General features: G+C 41.6%; 1 protein-coding gene across 2 annotated transcripts in view; it reads left to right on the forward strand.

Annotated features, from left to right (window-relative positions):
- XYLT1 (xylosyltransferase 1) overlaps window positions 1-25,001 on the forward strand; it is a 199,049-nt gene that overhangs the window by 83,047 nt on the left and 91,001 nt on the right. For both annotated transcript variants that reach the window (XM_075165095.1, XM_075165096.1), the window contains one exon: window positions 19,991-20,522. In XM_075165095.1, the coding sequence (XP_075021196.1) occupies window positions 19,991-20,522 (532 nt within the window). The remainder of the gene's footprint in view (window positions 1-19,990; window positions 20,523-25,001) is intronic.

A 25,001-nucleotide genomic window follows, 5' to 3' on the forward strand; every position in this document is an offset into this window, starting at 1 on the left:
TAAACTGTCCATGTTTTCTGGAGAATAATCTTAATATTGATGGAACTCCTCATTCTTTCTCATTGTTTATATCATGTACATTCTGATGAATGTATATAACTTTTGTTACATATACACTTAGACGTATTATATTTTAGAAAGCTGTTCGCTTTATATTTTCCTTCTTTCTTGCCTGATTTTGTAAAATGCTCAGGATCTCGGAGGTCTGGGCCCTTCATTGAACATTTCTGAAAGCTGACTGTCTACCTTCACATCCATATGTGCTGATGTCAGAGTCTGCACTTGCTTGACATAAGTTATTATTGAAGATTTTCTTTGCCCTCTAACTTCCTTTTCTGAGTCATGCATTATTCTTGCTTTTATGCATTTTGCCATTAAATCTGCTTGACCTTTTTTGTATTATCAAGAACTAAAATCTTTAGCCTCTGGCAATTGCGCTGATCTTCAGTCAGTTTTTCTTAAATAAATAAAAAAAATCTACCAGACACTTGAGATTGTACCATCATCTGCATGAGAAGTAGGTTGAATAGTCTATTGTTGGCTTACTTGCTGACCCAGAATTGAACATTACACCTTGTTTTCAGAATTCCTGGGAAAATTTAGCCCTTGAAAAAAGTGCTCCTAGGACAAAGTGCGGCACGGGCGGGATTTTCTAAATCTGGAAAATTGTTGTTTCAGCCTTGTTATTTCAGTTGCTTCATATTCTTTATAATGAAAAGTGACAGTTGTTTTACGTACTGGAAAATCTTGCATGATTGGTCTCAGCTCAATATCTGCAGGAGGAAATTAAGATTACACTACCCACACATTAATGATGAGGTTCCCATGGCTTTTTAATGACATTTTACTTTAAATACAAAGACACTGTGTTGGTGAACAAGATCGCTACAGTAAATCCTAATGCTCATTATTAGATCATATTTGTATTAATATGATCTGTAATTAAAAACTGCTTCTTTGTAATAGCAATTAAAACATTCCGTGAGTAATTAAATGCTGCTTTTTAAAGACTTTTTTGCACTTAATGAATGTCAGACTGACAGTCAAGAGGACTGGTGTTAAACAATATCCTGCAAATACTTGTCAATTAATTTTTTCATGTCAGATAGTTGCCTCGCAGTTCGCACGCTTGGCTCTGCCCTTTTCCTGCTTGTTGAGCTGTATATCTGCGTTTTTACTCCTATATGTGATGGGTACGCCATTTTCTTGCTTAGACTCAATTTTTATCATACTTCATGCATGGTTTTTGTCTGATGTTGGATATTCTTCGTTTCACCATTCTCCCCTGCTTTGCCTCCCCGAATGCCTAGAAGAGCAGTGGAAGTAAATATACTTCTCTGCTTTTGTTACGACTACTTTGTTTCAGCTACTGCCCCGTTAATACAGCCTTGTTCCTGCGGTGATGCGCCCATGAGATCTCTGCTCTTGTGGCGGATCCCATGTTCTTGGGAAGTGCTCCAGCTTAGGGGCCTCCCTCTTCAGTGAACTGAATCCTATGAAACTTCGTTGAAATACTAAATGGAGAGGTAGTGAGGAGATGAATCACAGCATGGATACATCTCCTACTGTTTTATTGGTTTCTTTGAATTCCACCATTTTGCCCAGTCCCCACTATGTGCACTGTTCTCCACATGGCTTGCACGAATGTAACTGTAGAGAAACTGGTGCACAGTTTGTGGTAAAAGTATTTTTGTATAATAGAAGCAGTGGTGTAAGGAACAAGGGAAGGAGAAAGCTCGCTCTTTGTCAAGTTTCTCATGCAATGTCATCCTGTTTTGTTAGCGGTTCCTTGCTAAGAAGTCTGTTATTTTGGACATACTTGAAGGCAATTTCCATTTGGTAGATGTGTTTAGAGCTTCAGAAATTTCTGTGCCAGCCAGTTCACCAAACATCTTTTAAAATATCTGGAAAAATGTTGTAAAAAAGTGTTGGTTCTTATAGGACATTGCATTGAAATATGGGTATTGCATAGAATAATTAGCATTGCAAGTAATCCAATTGCTCGGTACAGTTAAAAACATGTACTTAATTCACTTCTTTGCTTTCTGCCTATGCATTCTTGTTGGTGATAAGGAATATTCTAGCTTTAAATTAAAAAAGAAAAAAACCCCCAAACTATTTTACCACAGCATTTGCTGTTTATGATTTAAAAAACAGTCCATGGTTGGCATCTTTGAAGGGACCAAGGGCTGAATGATATTGCTGGATCACCTGTAGAAGTGTGGTTCATCCAGGTGAGAGACGGGCAGCCGACGTTGTGTATCGGGCTGTATCTGCTGCTTGGACACTGTGCACATACAGCCAGTCTTGATGCTGGCCATTGGAGCTTTGATGGCTGTGGATTGTAGCTCATGATCTAAGTTCAGTCACTGACCCACCGATGAAGACTATAATGTATTTTCTGAGCAGGACCATGCTCTAACATGCTGGATCTGCAAGGGGACAATGTGGCTTGCCAGCAGTGAAAGGCTGACTTTCTCCTTTCTATTGACTTCTGGGTGGGGACTGCCAGAATTTCACCTTGATCTGTAAAACCAGCACTGAAGTGATACACTTACACATGGAACAGTCTTGTTGACTGTACAGACAGAGGAATTTGTATTTATAGCTGTTGTGTAACGTTGTAATTGTCGTTCCCTCTCTGCATGGACAATTGATGGCAGATAAGATGAATGGGGGGGTTTTCAACAACTACTTCTGTCTTGCTGCAATATTCTGTGTCAACGGGGGCTTTCGGCTAACTAGCACACATTTATTCACAAAAATAATTCAAGTGACTCTTTACTTATTTTAATCACTTCTATAAAATTGTCACAAACCACTTGTTTACTGGAAGCAGCCCAGCTCATGCCTTGGGTCAAAGAGTTAAGAATGATAATAATCTTGTTGCTTTTTCCAACACATTCATTATCTTAGAGATTTCAACACAAAGAGAAAATGTTGCCTAATAAATTCCTATGTCTGCTCTTCTTGAATTTCCTTGAGCAACTCGAGGAGCCAATAATAGCCCATGTACAATTTAACAGTCATTCAAAGTCTTTACTTTCAGAGGAATGTAAAATTTATTTGGGCATAAACTGAGAATCTGGGCCATAGGCAGAGCCTAACGTTGTTTCTTCTTGATAAAGGCTTTTACTATTATAAAGGACAACACAATGAATTAAACTAAGTAAAGACGACAGCTCATTCTCTGCTTTCATCATGTAAAATGCATCTTTTCACATCAGTATTTACAGCAGGCTTCTGCTTGCATCAGATTTCTTCAAATCTGCTTGGCTAACATAATTTAGTGCTAATGAAGAGTAATAAAGGGCATCAATTTCAGATCCGCTGACAATAATCAGTGGTCCTGCCTTTGTAAGTGGTAGGAACCTAGAGCTTGTTTTGCTAGAGGAGCCTCCTGTATCGCAAGCGCTGATCTCTGATACTGCCACGCTCTGAATTGCAATGTGGTACCTGCTGGGAAAGCTCATCTCCGGCTATTTGTTTCTTTCATGGCAGAGGTTTTTTTTCTTCCTTCCTGTTTGTTGTTAAGCTCATTGTTGGGCTGCATTGGTATTCCAGCCAGCACAGTCTTGAGTAAACATTTCTGTGCCATCCTTCTTGTGCAGCGGGGCTTGCCTGGCATAGGGGCGGTGGGGAGGGAAGCGGGGAGCTGGTAAAACCCTGTGTTTCGGCATCTTTCCCATGCTTTTTCTCCTTAAACTCCCTGAAGTTCGAAGAGGGAATTATGTGCAATCTGTCACCACAAGGGGCTTTTCCTGGAAATGTTGAGGTGTCTGGGTTTTACAGGCTGCTTCCATGGGAAGTGATCTGCTTCCTGGCAGATGTGCGCAAGGACCTGAAGTCTGGAAAATTGCTGAATTTGCTTCTCTCATAGCAGCATTATGTCACTGAGAGGCAGTAGGTAATCAGACAAAGTAGGATAATGGTCTTTTTTTCTTGGATATACGGAAAACACCAACCAAACGGCCAAAGCCTGCAAACTGACAGTACTTTATCTGCACCCATCATAAAAGGTACACAGTGTGTGTATGTCTTTCGTTGGTATCGCTTCATGGAGAGCTGTTGATATATCCATCCTTACAAACTATGGATTAGAAACTGTTAGCTTCAAATCTGTAATACGATAGTACCTTTAGGCTGATTTCTGGCAGTGCTCTCATCGTAGCAGTTTATGTATCCTAGAGGAGATTTTAGAGAGAGATTTTCTTCATTTCAAACCCTTGAAAATATTACTCTGATGAAGCATTATTATTATGTTGGTAAATATATAGCATTGTACTTGCCAGGTGTCACTTTGATATTTGGATTGGTTGGCATAGTAAAAATACTAAAGAGAAATACACGTTTTGGAAGATATACATAGCATGATGTATGCTCTGTCATCATACTGTCTCTGCAAATGAAACTGTGTTCCAGCAATCAGAAAATTCTCAAAACAAAGTTTCTTTCTAAAATGTGTATTACAGTAGTATGTACACCAAGGTTGCTATAGATTATTAAATATGCTTGTAAAAGAGAACTCTGCTATGTATAAAAGACCAAATCCTGTCCTGCACACCAGGCTCGGGCTTGAGATATAAAAACAGAGGGGAAGCTGTGAATGAATTTCCCATTGGCCCCATGAGAGAAAGCACCGCTGAATATGCGGAGTCACTAACAGCTTGTCTCTGTGAACAGAGTACTGACTGGAGGGTGTCTTTGCCTTTCACCATATCACAGTGCTTGTTGGGAGATGATGAGTGCTGCCAAATCAAGAAAAAAAATGCTGATAATCAAAGAGTGACTGGTTAGAAAGCCAAAGGTAGTAACACTGTTGTGTATTGGTAGCATTATATTCCCACACAGCTTGTTTTGGACCAGTGCTGATGCTGTAGAAGATGACTTATCAAAATCTCAGGTAAATTTGATAAAATTCACACAATATCTCTTTGTAGACCCAAATTTAAAGTTTTCGGTCTCAATTTACATTATTTTGCTGCTTTAGAATAAGGAGATGCGAGGAAGACACAAACAAGAATTTCTTGAAAGACAAGACCTACTATTCATTACTATTTCTCTGCGTGGCAGTAATATTTTTTTTTTTTTTTACAAAGGAAATTCTGGTTACTGTAGAAGAGGCTGGTCCATCGAACCTTTAGGTATGCAAGTTAGAGGTTGCTCAGGTTCGTGCTGCTGATGTTAATCGTGTGGTCTTTCACATATTGCTCATGGAGGAGGTCTGAGAGAACACATTGTGTGGAGCCGCTAACACACGCACGTACTCCTCTGCTGACGAACGAGCAAGCAAGTTACTTTGTAATACAGCCCAAAGCTGCTATTTTGATCAAATATTTTATTAGCACTTATTTATGGTTTCCTCAGTAGCAGGTAGATCAGGAGAGAGAATAAGAGGGGATATTCTGGCTGAGGGATGCAAGTTCACAGCCTGTATGGGGCAGGGTTTCATGGTAGACATCCAAACCGTAACTACAGTTCACTGAATATTTAGGAATGCCAGAGGTGGGGAATTAAAATGGCAGATATATGTAAGTACATGTTAATACAACTGTGTGAGTGTTATAATACTAGAAATGGGAAAAAAAAAAATCGTTTAACCCTCAGTCAAGAATACGTCTTGACAGTAATGCCATGGACTCTGTTGGGCTTATGTGGAAGACAATTTTGACCTTCTAAGACAGACCAGGATCACAGGATGGAGGACTGAGTATAAACTCTAAAACTTGCCCAAGAGTTAGGGAAGGCTCCAAAAGAGGGACTGGAGAGCGTTCACAGCCAGGGCCTGAAGGAGAGTATTACTTATGCTGGTATGTTCTGCCGTCGTACAGCGTTGTATACCTGAGCCTGTCCCTGCAAAGACGTTGGGCTCACTGTCAGTAAAGCATGAATAGCCATGTTGCAAAGTAAGACATTGCAAATTTGTTGCATGCAAGAAGTTATTGAATTATGTGTCCACTAAGAATATAAAAGCATAATAGGACTTCAATTTCCCCATGCTTTCGGAAGAAGCTGGTATATTTCCTTAAGGTCCCTGCGGTAAAGTTTATTTAGATCACATGAAAAATTGCTGATCGTAAGTAAACCTTTGGCATAGTTGCGAGGCCAGCGGTTGCCCTTAGAAAGAAGTATTTTTGTGATGTGCTAACATAATGATGTTAGTTAAAACAATGGAGTATATTGTGATTTGAGTTTTCTGCATGGCATAGTCTATGAATAGTGACTAGCTAAGTTAACATTATACTGTGCTATTGATCTAGTTCTGTCAGCTGAGGATGTGTATATGCTGGGATATGATAATTGTGTGTGGAGTGATTCCTTGTTTCTGACATAATTGTAAGTGGGGAGTTAGGTAAAGATGACCATTATTAAATGCAGTGTAATTACAAATCACTGTTTTGACAGCACTGTGCTTACGGCATGAGTGAAAAGCTGTTACATGGCTAAAGAAAGTAGGGCACTATACAATCTGATGTTTGGCTCAAATATATTCAGCATGTTTAGTGTGGTACAGAAAAAGGTTTTGGTCTGCAAAATGAATATCCATTCAAGTAAGGGTGCAGGGCAGTTTCCTGGAAAACTTTTTGATGGCTTCTACTAATGCATATATTCTTCACGACCTTTACTGGAGCCAATAAAATGACAAGTTTTTGAACTTAAGGTGTATCTTTTTTTGGTGACAGAAATCTGTATTCTGCTATATCTTTTAACCCCAAATCTGTGTTATGTTTCATCATGCTGTTAAAACCGCTCATTTGTATAGCTCTTAATGAACGTATTTGCAAGAACAGAGAATGCCGTACCACATAAGCAATCCTTGCTGAGGCCAGGACCTGGGCTGAGTTTTCAGGAAGGCTGACCTGCTGACAGGGGAGCTAAGGAGGCAGGTGACAGAGACCATAATAATATCCTCTGGCATTTTCAATTTTTATTTTATTAATGTAACTTACTGATCTTGCAGAAGAACCTTCTGTGAAGATACAAACCAGTATCTAAAAACCTCTTTTCCCGAGTTGCTTTGTCATGGGTCTGGAAGTCTGTCCCGTGACCAAGAGGACAGGACACCTTCCAGGACTAACATCCGTGCCTAAGCTTTCAATTTATAGAGAAAAGGTAATTTTTAAAATCATTTTGTAGTGCTGGCTGGCATACATTCATGAACCTATAGGAATCATGCCAGTGTATATGGGCAGAAGATTTGGCTGTTGAATGCAAACCACATGTGGTTTCAACAGGAGAGAGAATTTCCCTGTTGCTCAGTGCAGGGCTGCTGTGAGAAATGCGCCTGCCTGCACCTGGTCACAGCACAGCAGGGACGGCCAAGGCAGAGTTGCACAGAAAGCTGTGGAGCGGCTCTGGAACACCTCGTGAGGACAGTGACCTTGAGGCAGTCCTTGGAAAAAGAAGAGTAAAAGAGACAGTCTTTCCACCCTGCCATCTCTCTCTGTTCAGGGGAGTGGGCAGGGGAGAGAAGACTTGGTTAGAAGTAACCTGGTCTCTATGGATAGAAATGAAATGGTAGAAGTAGAGTTTGTCTTTCATCAGCAAAAGTGGTGCCAGCTTCACTGGGCTGGCAAGCGTTGTACTACGAGCAAGCGTTGCAAATGTCCACCCATTCCTCCCAGTCCCTAGGGTCCAGGAGCAGTGCTCTACACTTGCATGAAAGGGTCTGTTTGGCTTGTTTTGATTAGTAGGTACAGGGCAATATATTTGGGCCCCATGATACCAAACTTCGTGTTGTCACGTATCCAGCACTGGATAACCGTTGCTCATCTGCAGTCACCCTGCAGTAAGCACGCACATGGAAGTGTTCATATTTCAGTCTCACCCGAAATGAGAGGAAACATGGAGGCCTTTCATTCCTGCGTGCTTGGTTCAAAGACTTCTTGTGGTGCTGGGCAGGTGAAAAAGGATGCGAATGAATATTTCTTTCAGTGCTGCTCATATTAATAGGCTTTGCTCTTCATGCTTGTCGTATTGTAATTCTGATTTAACAACATTTATCAGTAGAAGATCACTGCAGGGTCTTTAATGATTATAGTTGTTCAAGCTGATAGTCTGCGACTATTAAATAAGCTCCAATTACTTCCCATTTATTTGTGTTGTTTTTTCCCTCCAAGTAACAAAATGTAATCCTGAAGTTCATTATTATTCTTTGCATTGTATTCATCTAAATAGATTTTCTACCTAATTAAGGCTGAATACATTTGTGCTAAACTGACTGTATTTTACAAGGATGTTTTCATTTGTATGTGAGGGCGTCTTTGGTTTTCTACCATCCATATTTTAATTATGTTTAATTTCTATAGCTGCCAGAGATCCTATTGTGTGTCTGAGCAATTCACCCTGGGCTGCTCGAGATTGTTTAGATTGGAGTTGGAATAGGCCTCCAGATGAATTTAGTTGGAATCTAGTTAATAACAAGTCACCAGGAAGCAATTTCAAGTGTTTACTACTGCTTTGAAAGATATAAAGTGTATATTGGCGGAATTTTGGATGAAAGAAATAGAAATGAAAGCAGAGGAATTCAGTTCAGATTAGCCGTGTTATTTTTTATGGGGTGGGTCATTGAGAAGGGGGAAGTAGGAAAAAAAATTGATGAATAGGTTGGCTCATAATGGGTATTCAGTGTGGTTATCGTGTCCGTATTCTGAACATTCAAATGATTGAGATTTACTCCTATACTTATTTTGTGTTGTTTATTTATATACGATGTCTCTGGGGCACCTTTGTCAAATAATGAAGCAGTACAATTTGGTGACAATTAAAAACACAGAACATCACATTTTCATTTGGGTATTAGAATAATCATCAGGAGGAACAACTATGTAGATATACTACTCTTGACCTTACCTGCTGAACTCCTGTCTCACGCCCCAGACGATGTCGTTGTGCAAGCCCGAGGCCCAGCCTCGTGCAGACATGGGCGCTGTGCTGTGCCGTGCCGTGCCATCCCTGGGTGAAGCCTCTCAGGAAGGAGTGAGAATAGCACAAGTAGCCCTACGCCTGTTTAAAAGTTGTGGGGCATTAGTGTCTGCTGCTGCTGTACAAAGCTGCGTGTCTTTTCAAATGCTGTTGAGGGTCCTGTTCAAGGACCACAAAGTAATAGACATTAATATAAAAAGTCACTTAAATTACCTTTCCCTTGAGAAAGTGCTGACTTCTCTGTAAGCTCCTTCATGTCTGAACTCTTTGTTGGAAGGATTATAAGATCCACCTTCTCTTGGGAAGAAGCTTTAGGAAAATAAACCTCCAGGGTTTTCCTGAGCTTCCTCAGAAGCCGCGTTTTGCGCTGTCAGGCCAGTCCTCCTTCATCTCTTTCCTAGTTTGGTGGTGAATTCTGTTTAAAGATGTGGTTAAGCTGAAATGAATCCAGGAGGCTTAATAACGCTGGTAAATGTTCCAGGACAGTTGCTCAAAGTGAACGGTCTTTTGAGGGTTTGTTCACCTGGGAATGGAGCAATGTGTCATGTCATGCAAGGGTGGGTTCCCTTGCCTGCACCAAGGCAGAGCTAACTGCACTGCAAAGCAAGGCGGAAACCATTAAAATATATGTGTGTGTGTGTGTGTGTAAAAATATGTGTGCGTGCATATGTATGTATATGCAGGCAAAAAAGCCTGCCCAGACTCAGTTAGTGTTGATGTTACTGTTGGTGAATTTGACTGGGAGGGACCTTTGCCAAGAGAAGGGCTGTGTGCATTAGTCTGGAGTCTGTTAATGAGATCAAGCATCATTTGGAAGGGAACAATATGCGTAAAGTGGGGGAAGTTACTGGTTATAAATCAAGTTCTGTTACAGATTGAATAAATTTGACTGGTCTGTGGTGTCTTCCAGTCTTCCTGTGTAAGTACAAATTTTCCTGAGAAGTTTTAATTAGCAGAAAACAAAGTTGTCAGTTTTTTTAATACTATGAATATGTGCTTTCACAGCTCCCTCTAGCAGTATTACGAACTTTTTACTAACCAGATGAACATTTGAAATTACTGTTAATACAATATGGCTGTTCATACAGTTACTGTGCTAAGTTGGAGCAAATGTGAAGATCCTTTTGGACTCTTGAGGGGTGCAATATTGTTTTACTCCCTAATCTAAATCACTCTGAAAGTAAGTCACATGTTAGCAAGAAACAGAAAAACTGTTTTGCGGAAAGCAGCCAAAGTTTTGAAGCTGTTTTCATTCTATTTCAAACCAGAACATCTTTCCTTAATGTACAAATGTTATGTATGCAAAAAGGGAAAAAAGCAACTTCTACTAATGATATTTTTATGATGTTGTTTCTAGTGTTTTGGAACACACAGCTGAAGTTGATGTTAAAGAAAAATAAAAATCAGTGGTAACATTTTTGGAAAGGAAGGGAAAAATAATCCTCCGAACAATCACTTACCAATGCAGATGTTCCAGTGCAGGGTCCCCTGTACCTGTGCACTTTGTGGTGGTCCATCTTGTTACTCTGTAGCCTTGAAATGCGTGTGTAACAACAGTTTTGGGCCAGCAGCGCCTGTAAGTATTTGTTAGCACTGAATCCTGAAGGACTCATGTTTTTCAAGTATCAGAATCCCCCTTTTAACTCAAATGATCGCTTTTTCTCATAACATTTTTACATAACAGAAAGGACTGTATTTGAAACAATTACATCTTTCGTCTTTACCAGCTTGCAAGTTCAAAGTCAATAAATTTGTTTTCACCTTTTGTATCTCCCTCTTCAATGTCAGGCATAAAGTAACTTCATATATTTCTCACAAAATGTTTCTCACAAGTCTTCAGCCACTGACAATTAAAGTACAATGTACTTATTACAGCGAAACGGAAAAACATATGGAAAAATTTAACTACATTAACATCTGCTGTCTTTTCTCCAGCTGCTCTCTTTGGCCGTGCTTTTGTCCAAACCTGCCAAAAGTACTAGTTTTCCAAGGGTCTTGTGGTATATCAACCATGTCTTTGATTAAAGTTCACAATTTCTTGTTCGTTTTGACGGCACAGCAGGATGTCTGCACCCCTGCAGCTGCACGATGACTTCAAGCAGAGCAGTGGTTGTTTTGTAGTTTGAAAGATGTGGATGTGGTAGGACAGGTGACAATGGGGTGAGCGCTGTATCCGGAGTTGATTTTGTATCCACGGAGTCCTACCCTAACCGGGAAAACACCTTCCTTGACCCAGTGGCCTTCTGAGCCATTGAAACGAGTGTCTGAAGGATGTCGAGATCCGTGTCGTTGGGCACAGGAGATGATACCTGCCATGAAGCTCAGCCTCTGGACCACAGTGTGCTGCAGCACACAGGTGAGGTGCCCGAAGCTCCTGCAGAGCCAGCAGTGTGTCAGCCCCACACGCTCGATCATCCCGGAGAATGGGCTTGCTTGGTGTGACAGTGGGAAGGGAGAGAGGATCTAACCCATCCTCCTGCCTGGCTCAGCAATTCTTTGCTGTGACTTTTTTTTTTTTTAATTATTATTTATTATCATTCTGATGGTGACCATCCTTCTGTATCCACCTAGCAGAAGAGTGAGCATTTTGACAATTCCAGGCAAATGGCCTGTAGTTTTACTTCACAGTGATGGAGAAAGATGTTTTTTCTTGGACTCTTGCAGAAAAGGAGAATGGAGTTAAGTTGCTTCCCATGACGGCCTCGGTAATCAGCTGTGGGGCTAAAGTTGCCGTGCTCCTTAGTTTAGCAGCCTGCAGCTGCCCGTGGAACCGGTGGTCTGAAGAAGTTTCTTTGGCCATGTGCCAAGGGAGACGGGTGCCCAGCTGTTTCAAAAAAAGGGAATGAATTGGATTTTTGAGCCTGCTGGAGCATGAGGAGTATTTATAATTTCTGCTCTTGTTCTGAAGACTGTAGTGTAATGTTTGTAGTTCTGCTGGGGGGAAGGGTTTTTATTTCAACTAGGGAATTTCAAATACACAAAGGTTAGAGCAGAAAACAAAAGATTTAATGCAGGAGCAGCCCTTGCTTGTAGAGATGCCATCCTCTGGCAATTGGAAGGTATCATTATTGAATAATTAACAAGCATTACGAAATAATATGTCACAGAGCTGTAATTAATATTGAACAGAAACTTGTTTTAATTATCTTCTCATACTGCTGTTTAAATTCTTCTTGGTCACAGGGCACGTAAAATAGATGGTCCTGTAAAAACTGACCAGGTCTCTTCGAGACTTTGACATATGATGCAGATTTTGATGCTGTTCACCACCTCAAGCTGTGAGCTGGTTTGGAGCCTGCAGCGGCACAGCTCACCCCAGCAAAGTGGCAAGTGTCTGCACCGGCTCTGCACGCTCGTTTTGTCTCAGACATGCGTGATCCTGCATGACTGCCCAGTGATTGCATATTTTCATATGTGATCAATGATTGTTATGTATTTTATCATGTGACAGGAGGAAAAAAAAAATCTAGTTTTTTATAGTACAGGGGTTTGATTTATACCTGTCTCTCAAGGCCAGCACGTCCAGTACTTTGTATTTAGAGGAAGGTCTGCATGTTTTGTTGTTGCTCAGTGTATGCATGTGCATACTTCTGGTTTGTTTTGCTGTGTCTTTAAGATACCAAGCTTTGCCAGGGGAATATGTTCTCAGTACAAAAAGACAGCAAATCCCTCCATGTTGGGGAGAAAATCAGTTGTGTCAGATAAACTGAAACTGTGAACATTTGCCATGCAGGGCTTGACTGCAAATGGTCCATCCATGTAGTATTTATAGGATTTCCTTGATACAGAAATCATACAATGAATAACTTTTCCTGAGAAGGGAGCATTTTCTTATTGTTTGGAGGAAATGCTCTGCATGATGCAGTGAACACCTTTCGCAGATAAATGCAAGGTCTTATTGTGTGCCTTTGTGAACTGATTAGGGTTTTCTTTAACTTTCCTTAAAAAGCCTCTGCAAAAGGAGCCATCTAGCGGCACGCTATTTCCGCAGGTGTGTAGCAGGTGATGCTGGAGCAGCGCCTACCTGCACAGTATGGGCTCTTCCCCTTGGGTTTGGTGTCTTGAGTTGGATCCTTCAGCCACGCAAAGCCTGAGTGTCCTTGCTGCCTGCAGAGCTGGTGCGCATCAGGCCGCTGATGTTTGTGTCTCTGCTGATTTATATGCACATTAGGTTATCTCTCTGACAGCAGATTTGAAATCGGTCTGGTGTCGGCCTTTTGCTTATTGCAAAAATTGACAGTCATACTGCCTAATCCTGGCTGTTGGCAGTGGCACTCCTTCCAGGTTCGGTCTTGAAACTATGCGAGTTGGTTCCTAATGGCTTTGTAGCATATTCTACTCTTACGATGGGATGCCCCACAGGGAATGTGCTGGTTTATTGGAGTTTTCCCTTGGTCGATATTGCAGCCATAGTCTTTCACTTCCTGCCTTTAGCACGCAGGATACAGAACCATACCTGAAGGATTATGTGAGAATTTGTGACCTAGATTTTCTAAATTGGGCAAACCCAAATGCACATTTATGCTTGAACGTACTTAACTTAGAGGCAAATATATATGACAGATGCAAGTGAAAAATGTGTGGAGAGAGGCAGTCCGCAGGAATGTAAACTACCTGGGGTCTGGCTGAGCGGGTGTGTGTTGTACTTTGAAAAAAAAAAAAAGCCTTTGAGAGTGTTAACAGGCTGTCATTAAAATCCATTTGTCATTACAGACGGCTGTAAAGTTCTTCCAAATTCTCTGTATTTGTGCTAGGTACGTGAGTTGGGTCTGTAGTAGGCGACAGCATCAATTTATTCCATGGTCTTCTCAGCAGATCGCAAAGGCTCTGCCTCTGTCTCCGCAGAAACATGGGCTTTCTCTCCTGAGTTAGATGGGACTTCAAATTCAATCAAGCTCATAGGACCTGAGCCCCCCAGACCCTCAATCGCTGTAGATATAGTGGCTAGTATACCAAAGAGCATACATTTTGTGTGACAGGTTTTAATAAAACACACTAAAGGTGGAGTTTGGAGAATTAAAACCTGTGCATTCAACAAGGAGCAGAATTTGGAGCAGAATTCAAACTCTCTCGTTACATGCAATGGCTCTGAGCTTAAAATGTTATTTTTGCATTAATGTTATATTATTATTTTTAGCATCAATGGCAATCAGTATGTAATTGGCAATGATCTCATGCACACTTCTGGGTACAGACTGTTCTTTCCCAGTTTGGGAGTATTTGCTTGTTATTGCTGAATTGCAGCGTGCGCACACGCAGAAGAGGCCCCACAGTCATTAAAACTCTCCCTGCCAGGGCTCTTACCATTGAGTACTCAGCAGTTAACCTCTCCATGTATCTTCTGAGAACCAGATAAAGTTAGGACAGAAAAATTCTGTTTGTGGAAATCCTTCTCTTAGGCCTGTGTTCTGTGATAGACATCCGCAGTGTCACACTTGATCTTTGAAATATGGTGCTACAAAGTGATGAAGACCCTCCAAAGGTTTCTTTATAAAGGCTGTAAACTGAGTTGGCTTTTAAAATGTGGGAAAAAATACTTTGACCTGATCCTGCGTTTCTCTGCGAGAGTGGAATGGCTTTCATTGGCGTCGGGAGCAGGAGTGGGTCATTACTGAGCTACAAACACGATCTCCCGCGGGAAGGGTGCACAATTTTTGCTATTAGTCCCCAAAGGGAGGCCGTGTCACTGCGGGGCCGCTGGAGGAGCATACGTAGAATCACACAGAAAGGGAGCGTTTTCCCATGACTGTAGTGGAAGCGCAGTTGAAATCCATGCTCTTGGGTGGCATGTGTTGTGTTTGCCACCTGTAATACTGAGTAATTTTAACAAGGTAGCTTCTCAAGTGAGTTAGCTTTGGATAGAGCCTCTTCCGATCTATGACTGTTCTAGACAGGATTAGTCTTATTGCAAAGACCAAAATGGTGCTTTCCATAATAACTTTTTTGTGCATTCTGTGGATGAGATCAAGTCTATACAACAACAAAAAATACCAGTGTTAGGTGTTGGTTTGAAAATACTGCTTTCGTCTTTGACTGTTGTATTAATAGGCTCCTGCTTCTAATTTGGTCCTGGTATAACCTTCCATTTTTTCAGTGTATTTAATGTGATTTGCAAGCACGAAGAGAGATAAGAATAGCTAGACAAAAGTTGAAAAAGATGATGATTCAAACAGCGAACCCACTGACGTACACCCCATGGTACTGTCAGAACCAGGAATGCCTGGTTTCAAGATGATCTTTCTGCGGGGTGACTTTGTCCTGACTTGAATGTCTCAGGCATGCATGGCAAATAAGGTCTGCAGTTAATACAGCACTGTAAAAATTAAATATCGCAGAGTAAGTAAAACCCATCCTCCTGTAGCCAGCTGAAAACCAGATGTGCTGCATTTGTTTTGTACCCCTGAACTTCACAAATAAACACAATTTATTGTCAGCAGCTGCTCCTGTTTTAAGCTCAGAGTGCTGAGTTTCCTTTCCTCTGCACTGCAAACATGTGTACGTTCTGCTGTCACGTAGGGGTCCTATCTTGAAATCATTATGCTGTAAAAATCATGCTTGGCTTTGGTGAAAGTTATTGTGAGAGAGAAATACAGATTAAAGGTGGATGGAGATTTCTGGTTTTGTGGCATTTAACACTTGCATCAACAGGTGTGGGATTGCGTGAGGCTGGATTTGGCTGTCCAACTGTGGTATCTGTTACGTGTCCTTATTTTTCAACATCTATCTATAGCTCTGTAGTTGTTCTACAGACTGTGCTTTATTTTTAGTCCTTGCTCCTCCCAAAGAGATGTCTCTGCAGACACTGGGTGTCCTCCATGGCAGGGAGGTTTTGTGGTGTTCACTGTCCCTGCGGGCAGGGAAGAGTTACAGCAGAGCTCAGTTTTGTGTCTGCCTTTGAAGAATTTAAAATTCATTTGTCTTTTCGAATTCCCGCATGTAGACTTGGAAAAGCATTTCCCAGAGGGGGGCAAAGCACTTGAAGAAGGCAAACAGTTTAAAGAGGTGAACTGTACACCAGTAAATCTGCTGTTTACTTTGCTTTCTTCTCCTGAGGTTTCATCACATTCTTCTACCGCTCTGTTCCAGCGTAGTGCATCACCCGGGTGGGAACACCCTGCTTAGAGACCCGGAGCTGCAGCCTCCGCCTGTGCCGGGGCAGCCGCGCAGCTTGACCGGCCGCTCCTGGGCGCAGGGTGGTAATATGGAGAGCAAAGATCCCAGCTGAAGCATCACATAAGTGTCCTGTCAGATGCCGTTTGAAATGGGAATGGGCCTGCACCTCATCCTTTGACGCTTTGTCAAGCTGCAGGAGGGCAGAGCGTGGGACAGGGCTGCACTCCTCAGGACATGGGAGGGTGTGTGCCTGCCGCTCCGGTTCAGACCAATGTCTCATTTGTGGGTAATAAGAATTACCACAAAAAACCAACAACAGTGAACATCTCCTCTCCCTTCCTTTCCCCTTTATCAACACGCCATTTGCTGTACAGATTAGGATTTAATTTTCTTTTTTTCTAGCTTAAAGACAAAATTGTTGAGCAAGAGTCAGACTATGAGAGGGAATGTTGCCAAGATACACAGAAATATCCTATCACGGCATCGCCTTTAGACACTTTGGAAAGATTTTAATGAAGAAGACAGATTCTCCTCTCTCCCCCCCCATCATTGCAGCTAGGTGTTTTGGCCCTAAGTTGCAGCATGGTGGAATGTTCCAGTTACCGATAAAAAGTGCTTTAAACTGTATTAATGATGAAAACTAATCATAGGGATGCTTTGCATTGCTGTGGAGTGGTGTCCCTGTAGCTCTCTGCACACTGCTGCTGTTGAAACCCAACAAATAAAGTTCACATTTGCTCTTTAATAGTTTCCTTCATATTTCCCATACTTAACCTGTTGAAGTTTACGGACTACTTATAAAGAATAGCTCAGGCTGTGTTTGGAATATAAAATATATATTAATAGAATTAATAGCATCTTGGATGCCTCTTGTAATTAAGTTTTTTGTAACTGGGGACCAAAACAGATGAAAGAGACAAGGAAAAGTGACCCGCTGTGGTTACGGATTGCACCATCCACACATTTACCTCAACTCTTTTGTATCTCATTTATTCTCATTTATACATCAGATATCTGGAACTCCAGATAGCTCTGTGTGTTCCTGCCTACATTGGAGGCTGGTATGTAGTCCTGCTGTAAAAAAGGGAACAGTATACGTGTTAAAGGGTAATTGCAGTGTGTTTGTTATGATTCTTTGTGGTCAGTGTAATTTAAATTAGGCATATAGCTCTGTGTATATATATACACAGCCATATATACATATATATAGATGCATATATATATACATATATATATGCACAAGAGTGCAGCTCATCTTGCATTTAATTATTTAATGAGGAAAAAAGTTGTTTCCGAGCTATTTCACATATACAAATCCAAGATTCAAGTGCATTAAAATAAAGCCAGTCAAAATACACAAGTGGCGTAACTAAGCTGAGGTTTTGGAGTTGGCTGAACAAGAAAGGGAACAAAACAACTATCAAACATCTGAAGTCTCAGAGCAGTGGCACCTCAGTGGAGATGTTTTGGTATGATGTTAATAAGCTTTACATTTGTCTTGCTCTCTTTGCGGTTTGCTGCTGGGTTTGGAGCAGTCTTTTTCTTTGAAGATACATTGGAGATATAGGCTAAGTGAAGGGAGCTGGGCTCTGAACGTAATTGGTTTTTTTTTTAGTTTGGTCATTCATGGGAATGAGGACTTTCTTGAAACTATTTTTTGTTTGTTTTGTTTTCTCTTTGGTGTCCAAAGAAGAGCAATGAAGCTGGTGAAGGGTCTGGAGCACAAGTCTGATGAGGAGCGGCTGAGGGAACTGGGGTTGTTTAGCCTGGAGAAAAGAGGCTCAGGGGAGACCTTATCGCTCTCTACAACTACCTGAAAGGAGGTTGTGGTGAGGTGGGTGTTGGTCTCTTCTCCCAGGTAACAAGTGATAGGACAAGAGGAACCAGCCCCAAGTTGTGCCAGGGGAGGTTTAGACTGGATATTAGGAAAACTTTCTTCACTGAAAGGGTTATCGAGCACAGGAACAGGCTGCCCAGGGAAGTGGTTGAGTCACCATCCCTGGAGGTATTTAAAAGATGTAGATGTGGTACTTAGGGACATGGTTTAGTGGTGGACTTGGTAGTGTTAGGTTGACTGTTGGAGTTAATGATCTTAAGGGTCTTTTTCAACCTAAATGATTCTACAAAAAATCCTATTATTTTTTCTCCTTAAAAAAGTAGACAGAAAAAATAATTTTATTTCATGTGTGCCCTTAAAATTAGAAAGATAATTTTTTTTTAAAAGATACGTTCTCTCCAAACCAGAAATATTTTGATGGAAAAATGTTTGGGGTTTGGTTTGTGGTTTGTTTTTTTGTTTCTTGTGGTTTGGTTTTTTTTTAAAAAAAACTTCTCTGCATTCCTCTGTGTCTGATAGCTAAAGCTACTTGCGAGCTGGAGATGGAAAGAGAATCACTTCAGTCACTCGGAGAACCACATCTTCTAATGAATAATATTCAAACATTTCTCACTGCTGAGCTGCAGAGGTCAAAGTGATACTGACTCCCTGCATGGCCTTGGATAAGTCATTATCTTCCTCTCCTTCCTCTGCAAAACCTGACTTAAATAGTTCCTCGCAGAAGAGGTGTGAGAAACAATTAGCTAAAGCTGGTAAAATGTTTTGAATGCAAAATGTGGTTCATAGGTGCTGAGAGTGGCTCCCATCAATCATCGTTAGCAGATGCTGTCATTTACCAGCCTCTGATTTTTGGTTAGGTCTTTCACAAGTGGAAAGAAAACAGGGCAGACTCAAAAAGTCTATCAATATTTATACTCCTGTCTTCAGATGTTTTGATAACAATTCCCCATTGATTTCATCTGCTACCGATCACTTTAATAAATGGAGATATTTCCTGTTCCACGGGTCTAAAAATTGTGTCCCCCACTAGCCTGAGAACTAGTTTCTGCAGCTGAAGCAAAGGTAGCTCAATCTCACCCACCCCTGGCTATGAGACAGGTTCCCATTTGATGGTAAGATACACGTCTAAGTGCCTCTCAGTTTTGTTCTAGTCTGTCACATCTTTTCTAGAGCAGAATGCCGTGTTATCTGTTGTCTGTAGGATCCTTCCTTTTTCTTCGGTGGTGTAAACTTGCTCTGCTGTTGATGGGCTAGGACGAGTTCCTGTGGTAATAGGTGGAGGTGGGGGTGAAATCGTGAAGCGAAGCGTTATTCTGCATCAGACAAATATTTTACATGGTCTATTCCTTTTCCTTTATATGATACATTTTAAATGTTGCAATGTTATGGTCTGTGTATTTATCAAAGCATGCCCAGCATGGAGAAGAGGAACATGGTGGGTAAGAGCTGACATCTGAGCCTGGCTCCGACCCTCCCGGGGAGCCTGAGGGCCTGCAGCTCCTCACCCTCTCGCACAGGGCTTGTTGCTGCCACAGCTTCCCACCTGCGGCAAGGCTGCAGTGCTCCCTGTGGGAAACACTTCTCCAAAGTTTTATTATGTAGAAACTCAAAAAAACAAAGTTAGGAGGGGTTAGGTATGTAGCAAAGTTACTTCACTGAAAGAAAGCTCAGGCTATAAAGTGGCATGGTGCTTTCTGCAGAGGAATGGGGCAGTTCTGGGGTACCAAACTGCGATCATTAACACAAGGAGTGAAGGAAAGGACCTGCTCTCACTCCATTGAAACCTGTGTCGGTTTTGCCATTGATTTTTGATGGTGTCAGGGTGAAGTCTCTGTTTAATTGCTCGCAAACCTGTGTAAAACCTCCTTGCTCCATCTGAGATGGGGTTGGACTCTGGATCAGTGATGAAGGGGGTACAGGCGGTGGTCGTCTGCACTGACTTGGTCAGCTCAGAGGCCTCTCTCAGCTCCGTCTTCTGTTATGAACCCTAACACGGGGATTTTTTGCAGTATGTTGGATTGTAATTGATTTATGTTTTCATGTAAGAAATGCTTGTAATGCATGGGATGTGACTATTTTTAGTAAGATGAGTATAATTTTTCTCCCCATTTATAGGATGGCTATTTTTCCCACCGACCGAAAGAGAAAATGCGAACAGACAGCAATAATGAAAATTCAGTCCCCAAGGACTTTGAAAATATTGATAACAGTAACTTTGCTCCCAGGACTCAGAGGCAAAAACACCAGTCTGAGCTGGTGAAAAAAACCCTTAGCAAGCAAAAGGAGCACTTGAGAAAGAAACTGGAAGAGGAGAAGATGAAGGAGAACTTGCTGCTGGGGAAGAACTCCAATGAGGTGGTGCAATTCAGTAATCACCCCAGAAAAAACAGCAGCAGCAGCAACAGCAACGATTTGAAGGAGATTCACAGATCTCCCAGACAGCATCATTTTAAAAAAAGTGGAAACAGCTCCCCTGAACTGAGATACGACCAACCACCAAAGTGTGAGGTAACAGGCAAAGAGGCAATCTCAGCCATGTCCCGGTCTAAATCTAAGCAGTGTCGGCAGGAGATCGCAGAGGTGTATTGTCAGCACAAGCAAGGAAAGCTGATGCCGGAGAAGGTGACGCGTTTCTGTACGCTGGAGGGTAAGTTGGTAGATGGTAAAGGAGAAATAACACGGTATCTCGGGGAAAGATTCTCTATAATTGAAATGGCCTTCTGATGACAAAAAATGGCTTTATTGCAGGAATGTATAATGTACTTAGTCTGTGAAAACGAAGGAGGGTTTGAGGATGTTTTAAACAGGGAGTTTTATGAATGTCACAAGATCCTTGGCAGTTTCCCATAGAATTTCTTTTCACTTTACTTCCACCAGATTTTTATTACACTGTGTAATCTAGATATTCAGCTGCTACTCCTTTTCTTTTAGTTCTTAATCTACAGACACAGAGAAGTGTAGTGAAAGACTTGTTATTCTGTACAGGAGTTGTGTCCTTTTTGCAGATCAGGGAACAGCCATGGTGAATTTTGGTGCCTTATGCTAACCGATAAATGAGTGGCATTGCTATTATGGCCACATGGCCATTTTTCTGGCACGGTGGAGTCCTAGTTAATAGCCTGGACTGCTAAGGATTTTGATAACCCAGATGATCATCAGAAGTATAATAAAAAAAAAATCCAAAAGCATGGGAAAAAAATCCAATTTTGTGGCTCACTTCTATTTTTAATGTTCTTCAATCAGCAAAAGTAATTTTCAGAATCACTTTGTAGAGAGTCAGTTACCTCTGCTAGCCTAAGCCAAGCTTTGATTTGTTGCTTTTGCTTTCTCTGTGCAGAGACATGAGGTATCTCTCAGCTTGCTGTTGGTTTGCATGTGAGCTGACCTTTTCCTACTTTTCAAGACGAGTGCTTCATATGCCACCATTCATTTAGCTGTAAGCTTCCCATACAGTAAAGTGCTTTTTTTTTTTTTTTTAAAAAAAGCATTGATCAGTTGATCAAAGTAGGTATTGATCAAGGAACAGCATTATCTGCAGCAGCACTTGTTTATACAGCAATCCAAAGTCCCCATCCTGTAATTGGCACTTCAGCCCATGCATGTAAGGATATGCCGATGTCTTTGTCTGAGCTGAAAGTGCAGAGGGACTTTTACAAACAAGAGAATAGGTCTTGCTTTGAGATGTTACAGTAAACATGGTGAGCCATGGGGATTAGGGGATGTTTAGTTTCTTTCATTAGAAATATTTAGTTACATGCTCTAACCCCCACGGCTTACCTGTTCATTGCACCATCGCAAAGCAGTGGTTACTATTGGGTGGTTTCAGTGTGGGAAGGAGGAGGATCCATGTTGCTATTGCCTAAATTAGGAGGCTGTACAGACAGTGGAAAAAAAGAGGTGTCACAGAGGATGTTTCCAAACAAGAGCATCTCTCTGTAATAGGAAGCTTAGGCTTTTAATTTAGATGAGACATATTACCAGGACGAATGGTGTGAGCACCCCATTTCCCACCCCAGTGCATCTGTGACTGTTTGTTTTGTTTTGTTTTGTTTTTTACCATGTCTCTCTCGGTGTGTTTTCTCCCTTTCTTATCATGGTAATACTCAAAATCGTTAAGCTGGGTGGGCAAACATTGGAGATAAAAAATTAATGGAGCAGGCGGAAGACTTGGTGTTCAGTGAGAAGCAGGGAGAGGGACAGCAAAGGGAGCACAAGTTGAAGGGAAGATAAAAGAACAGTAGAGAGGTAAGAATTGAGCAAAACCAGACATCAGTGACAGGCTGAGCATCAGTGAGTACCCCCGGGTGCCCTTGAGGTCCTATTGGGGTGTCACTGGTGGAATCCATTGTGATAAGCATGTCCTTGATATCCTTCCCTTTTCTTGTCTCATGACAGGAGAGTCAGCTCTGGTCTGTGAGAAAGCTGATGGAGGTCAGCGCCTTGCAGACACTGTCCTACACTTTTTGGGATCAAGGACGTATCTTAGTAGTGTCATCAATGCTATATACCTTGTGTAGGATAAATGCATCACATATACAAATACGCAAGTGATATCCTGGAGAGAGCTGGAAGATGTATTGTCATTAGTGTGGGCGCACACTGCAGCTGTATGCAATTTTGCACACACCTATGATTCCATCCCCTGCCTGGTAATCTGTCTCCCAGGGATGCAGGGTGACTTTCCAGAAGTTTTAAACAACCGCCATTCTTAAAAACAGGCTTCTCAAGAAATATTTATTGCTTGTTTTTTAAATACAGAATTTATCTCATATGCCCTGCAGTCAGGATAATAGCATGGTCTTAGAACCCAGAACAGTGTCACCTTTTACACTTGAAGCCTTTCAGCATGTATGTACATTGCACATTGGTATAAATGCTTCCTTTGTAATAAGACATAGTAAAACGTCCAGGAAAACTGGGAGCTGCAAATGTGACTAGAGAAATGGAGAAGTTGTCCAAATACAGTTTTATTGTAAAATACATGTGAATTTAGTAACAACTCATGAGGTATGGATATATACCACATTAAAAAATTAAGTGTAAGAAGGCTGTGGCTACAATTTTTAGGTTTGCAGTGCTAGAGTTTAATTTAGATTTTTATTTTAGGCGTGATGCTTGTTTAAAAAGAATAATTGAGGGATGTCTTAACTTAGCCAGATGGATCCTTGTGGAAGATGTTGACTTTTCTTTGCCTCAAGGTTATTTTCTCCTGCCCATGCTGACAGCTGAAGTTAACCGCTTCAAGAGCCAAATTTCCTTGGCAGAAAATCTGGACATCCTGTGTCACATACGGGGTTGCTCTAGAGCAGATTTGGGAGCTTTGCCGTGGGGAAGTGATAAAGCAGCAGCATATTGAATGGGACACGCGTTGCTTATGCAGGAGGCGCCAATGCACGAGCAGATTGGGAGATCAGACTCTCAGAGAAGATCCAGACTTTGAAGTCACTTCTCAAATGTCTGAATACAGGACTATAAAGACAGGTAGGAACCCCAAAACTGAAAGTGCCCAGTGCCTACTGGAAGGCCTTATATGTATATAACTTCGTAGGTCCCTTAAATTTTACAGCCCTGTTAAAGATACTTTGCCTGAGTTTAAGTATGTTGTGTCTCAGATCTCTCCTCCCCACTGCAGAACATAAATACTGCTGTTGTTCACCCATAGACTGGCTTCATCCTCATCTAAGGTGTCTTCATCAACTCCAGAGGTCCTTTAAAGGAGTTGAACTTGGTTAGGAGATGTTTGTGAAGCACTGGCCATCAGCTTTTGGGGATATAAGACATCCCATTGTTAGGATCACTGGTAGGGGGAGGTCTGGGTAGAGGTCTTGCCACTTCATGCATCAAAAAAGCTATATGCTGTTTGTCAGCAAAAGTCAGACATCCAGGAACTGAGTCCATATATTCAGCATGTGAGTGCTATTCCCTTCCGTTTGGTTTGAAACAAGGTTTCCTGTCTATTTTCAACAGAGCTGTGAAGTATAAATATTTATGCATTGGAGCAGCACATTGATCCATTATCCCAACATATAAATGTGTTCCCAGTGCTATGGTTTCCATTGAGATGTCATCCAGCATTTAATCCCCTTGGATCCTGTTTCAGCTGATCAAAACCACGAAGTTGCTAAGTGTAGCTATCAATCATGGACATGACTCCATCCAGCTGGATTGTCATAAATGTTAAGTGATACTTTCACTTGAGCGGTTATCAACGGGAACAGGATCGTACAAGCTGTTTCTTTTTTCTTTTAAGTATTTTATTGTTTCCAAAGGCAACAGGCAAAGGAAGTCAAATATAACTATCTTTAGTGTATAAAAGAAAGGATTGTTAAAACCAAGAGCATCATGTTTACTACCCATTTGATGTGCCGGCGTTATTTCCATGAGAACAAGAGGACACGGGCTGCAGTCCCTCTAAGGACATTGCAGAGAGACAACACTGCTGAAGCAGCAAAATGGAACATGGCAACTTTACCAGTTACCTGACTTGCAGAGCACGTCAGCTGGCATTTCCCAACAAGGCGGTCCTGAAAACAGGGCACAAACACTACGGAACAGCGGATTGGTGTCAAAGGCTTTAGGTGCAGCCTTAACCAAAGTCATGGCTGAGATCAGGGTAACGGGCAGCTTGCAAATCACCCTTCACTCAGAAGGGACTGTTTGGAGTTTGTAGAAGTGTATTTTGAAGGGAAATGCAGTTAGTGAAGGTAAGAGGTGAAAAGTAGATTCAACACAAGGTTAGATGAGGAAAGGGCAAATCCAGTCCTGTGCAGGTTGGGGAGAGGGTACAGGGAGACATCCTTTTGGGGAGTTCATTTCTTCTCAGGAGACATGATACGGAGATCAGCAACCTGTGGACAACATGGCAGACTGTTTCTTTGCTGGGGCCATCTCCAGCCTCGTCCTATACAGGCCAGACTAAAGACACTGATTCCCCTGGTGTGTCAGACTCACTTCTGCTCACCATAGCTGTTGGTGGACCTGGACCAGCTGCCTCCCTTCCTTGTCCGTCATCATACATGGCCCTCCTCTTGTGCAGAGGTACTGGGAAGAAGCAGAAGTTTCAATGTGAATTCTTGGCTCTAAAGTAAGTTTCACTCTGTACCTAGATAAACTCCTCTTTGACAAA

Source organism: Calonectris borealis, chromosome 16 (genome assembly GCF_964195595.1).
Source record: "Calonectris borealis chromosome 16, bCalBor7.hap1.2, whole genome shotgun sequence".
NCBI lineage: Eukaryota > Metazoa > Chordata > Aves > Procellariiformes > Procellariidae > Calonectris > Calonectris borealis.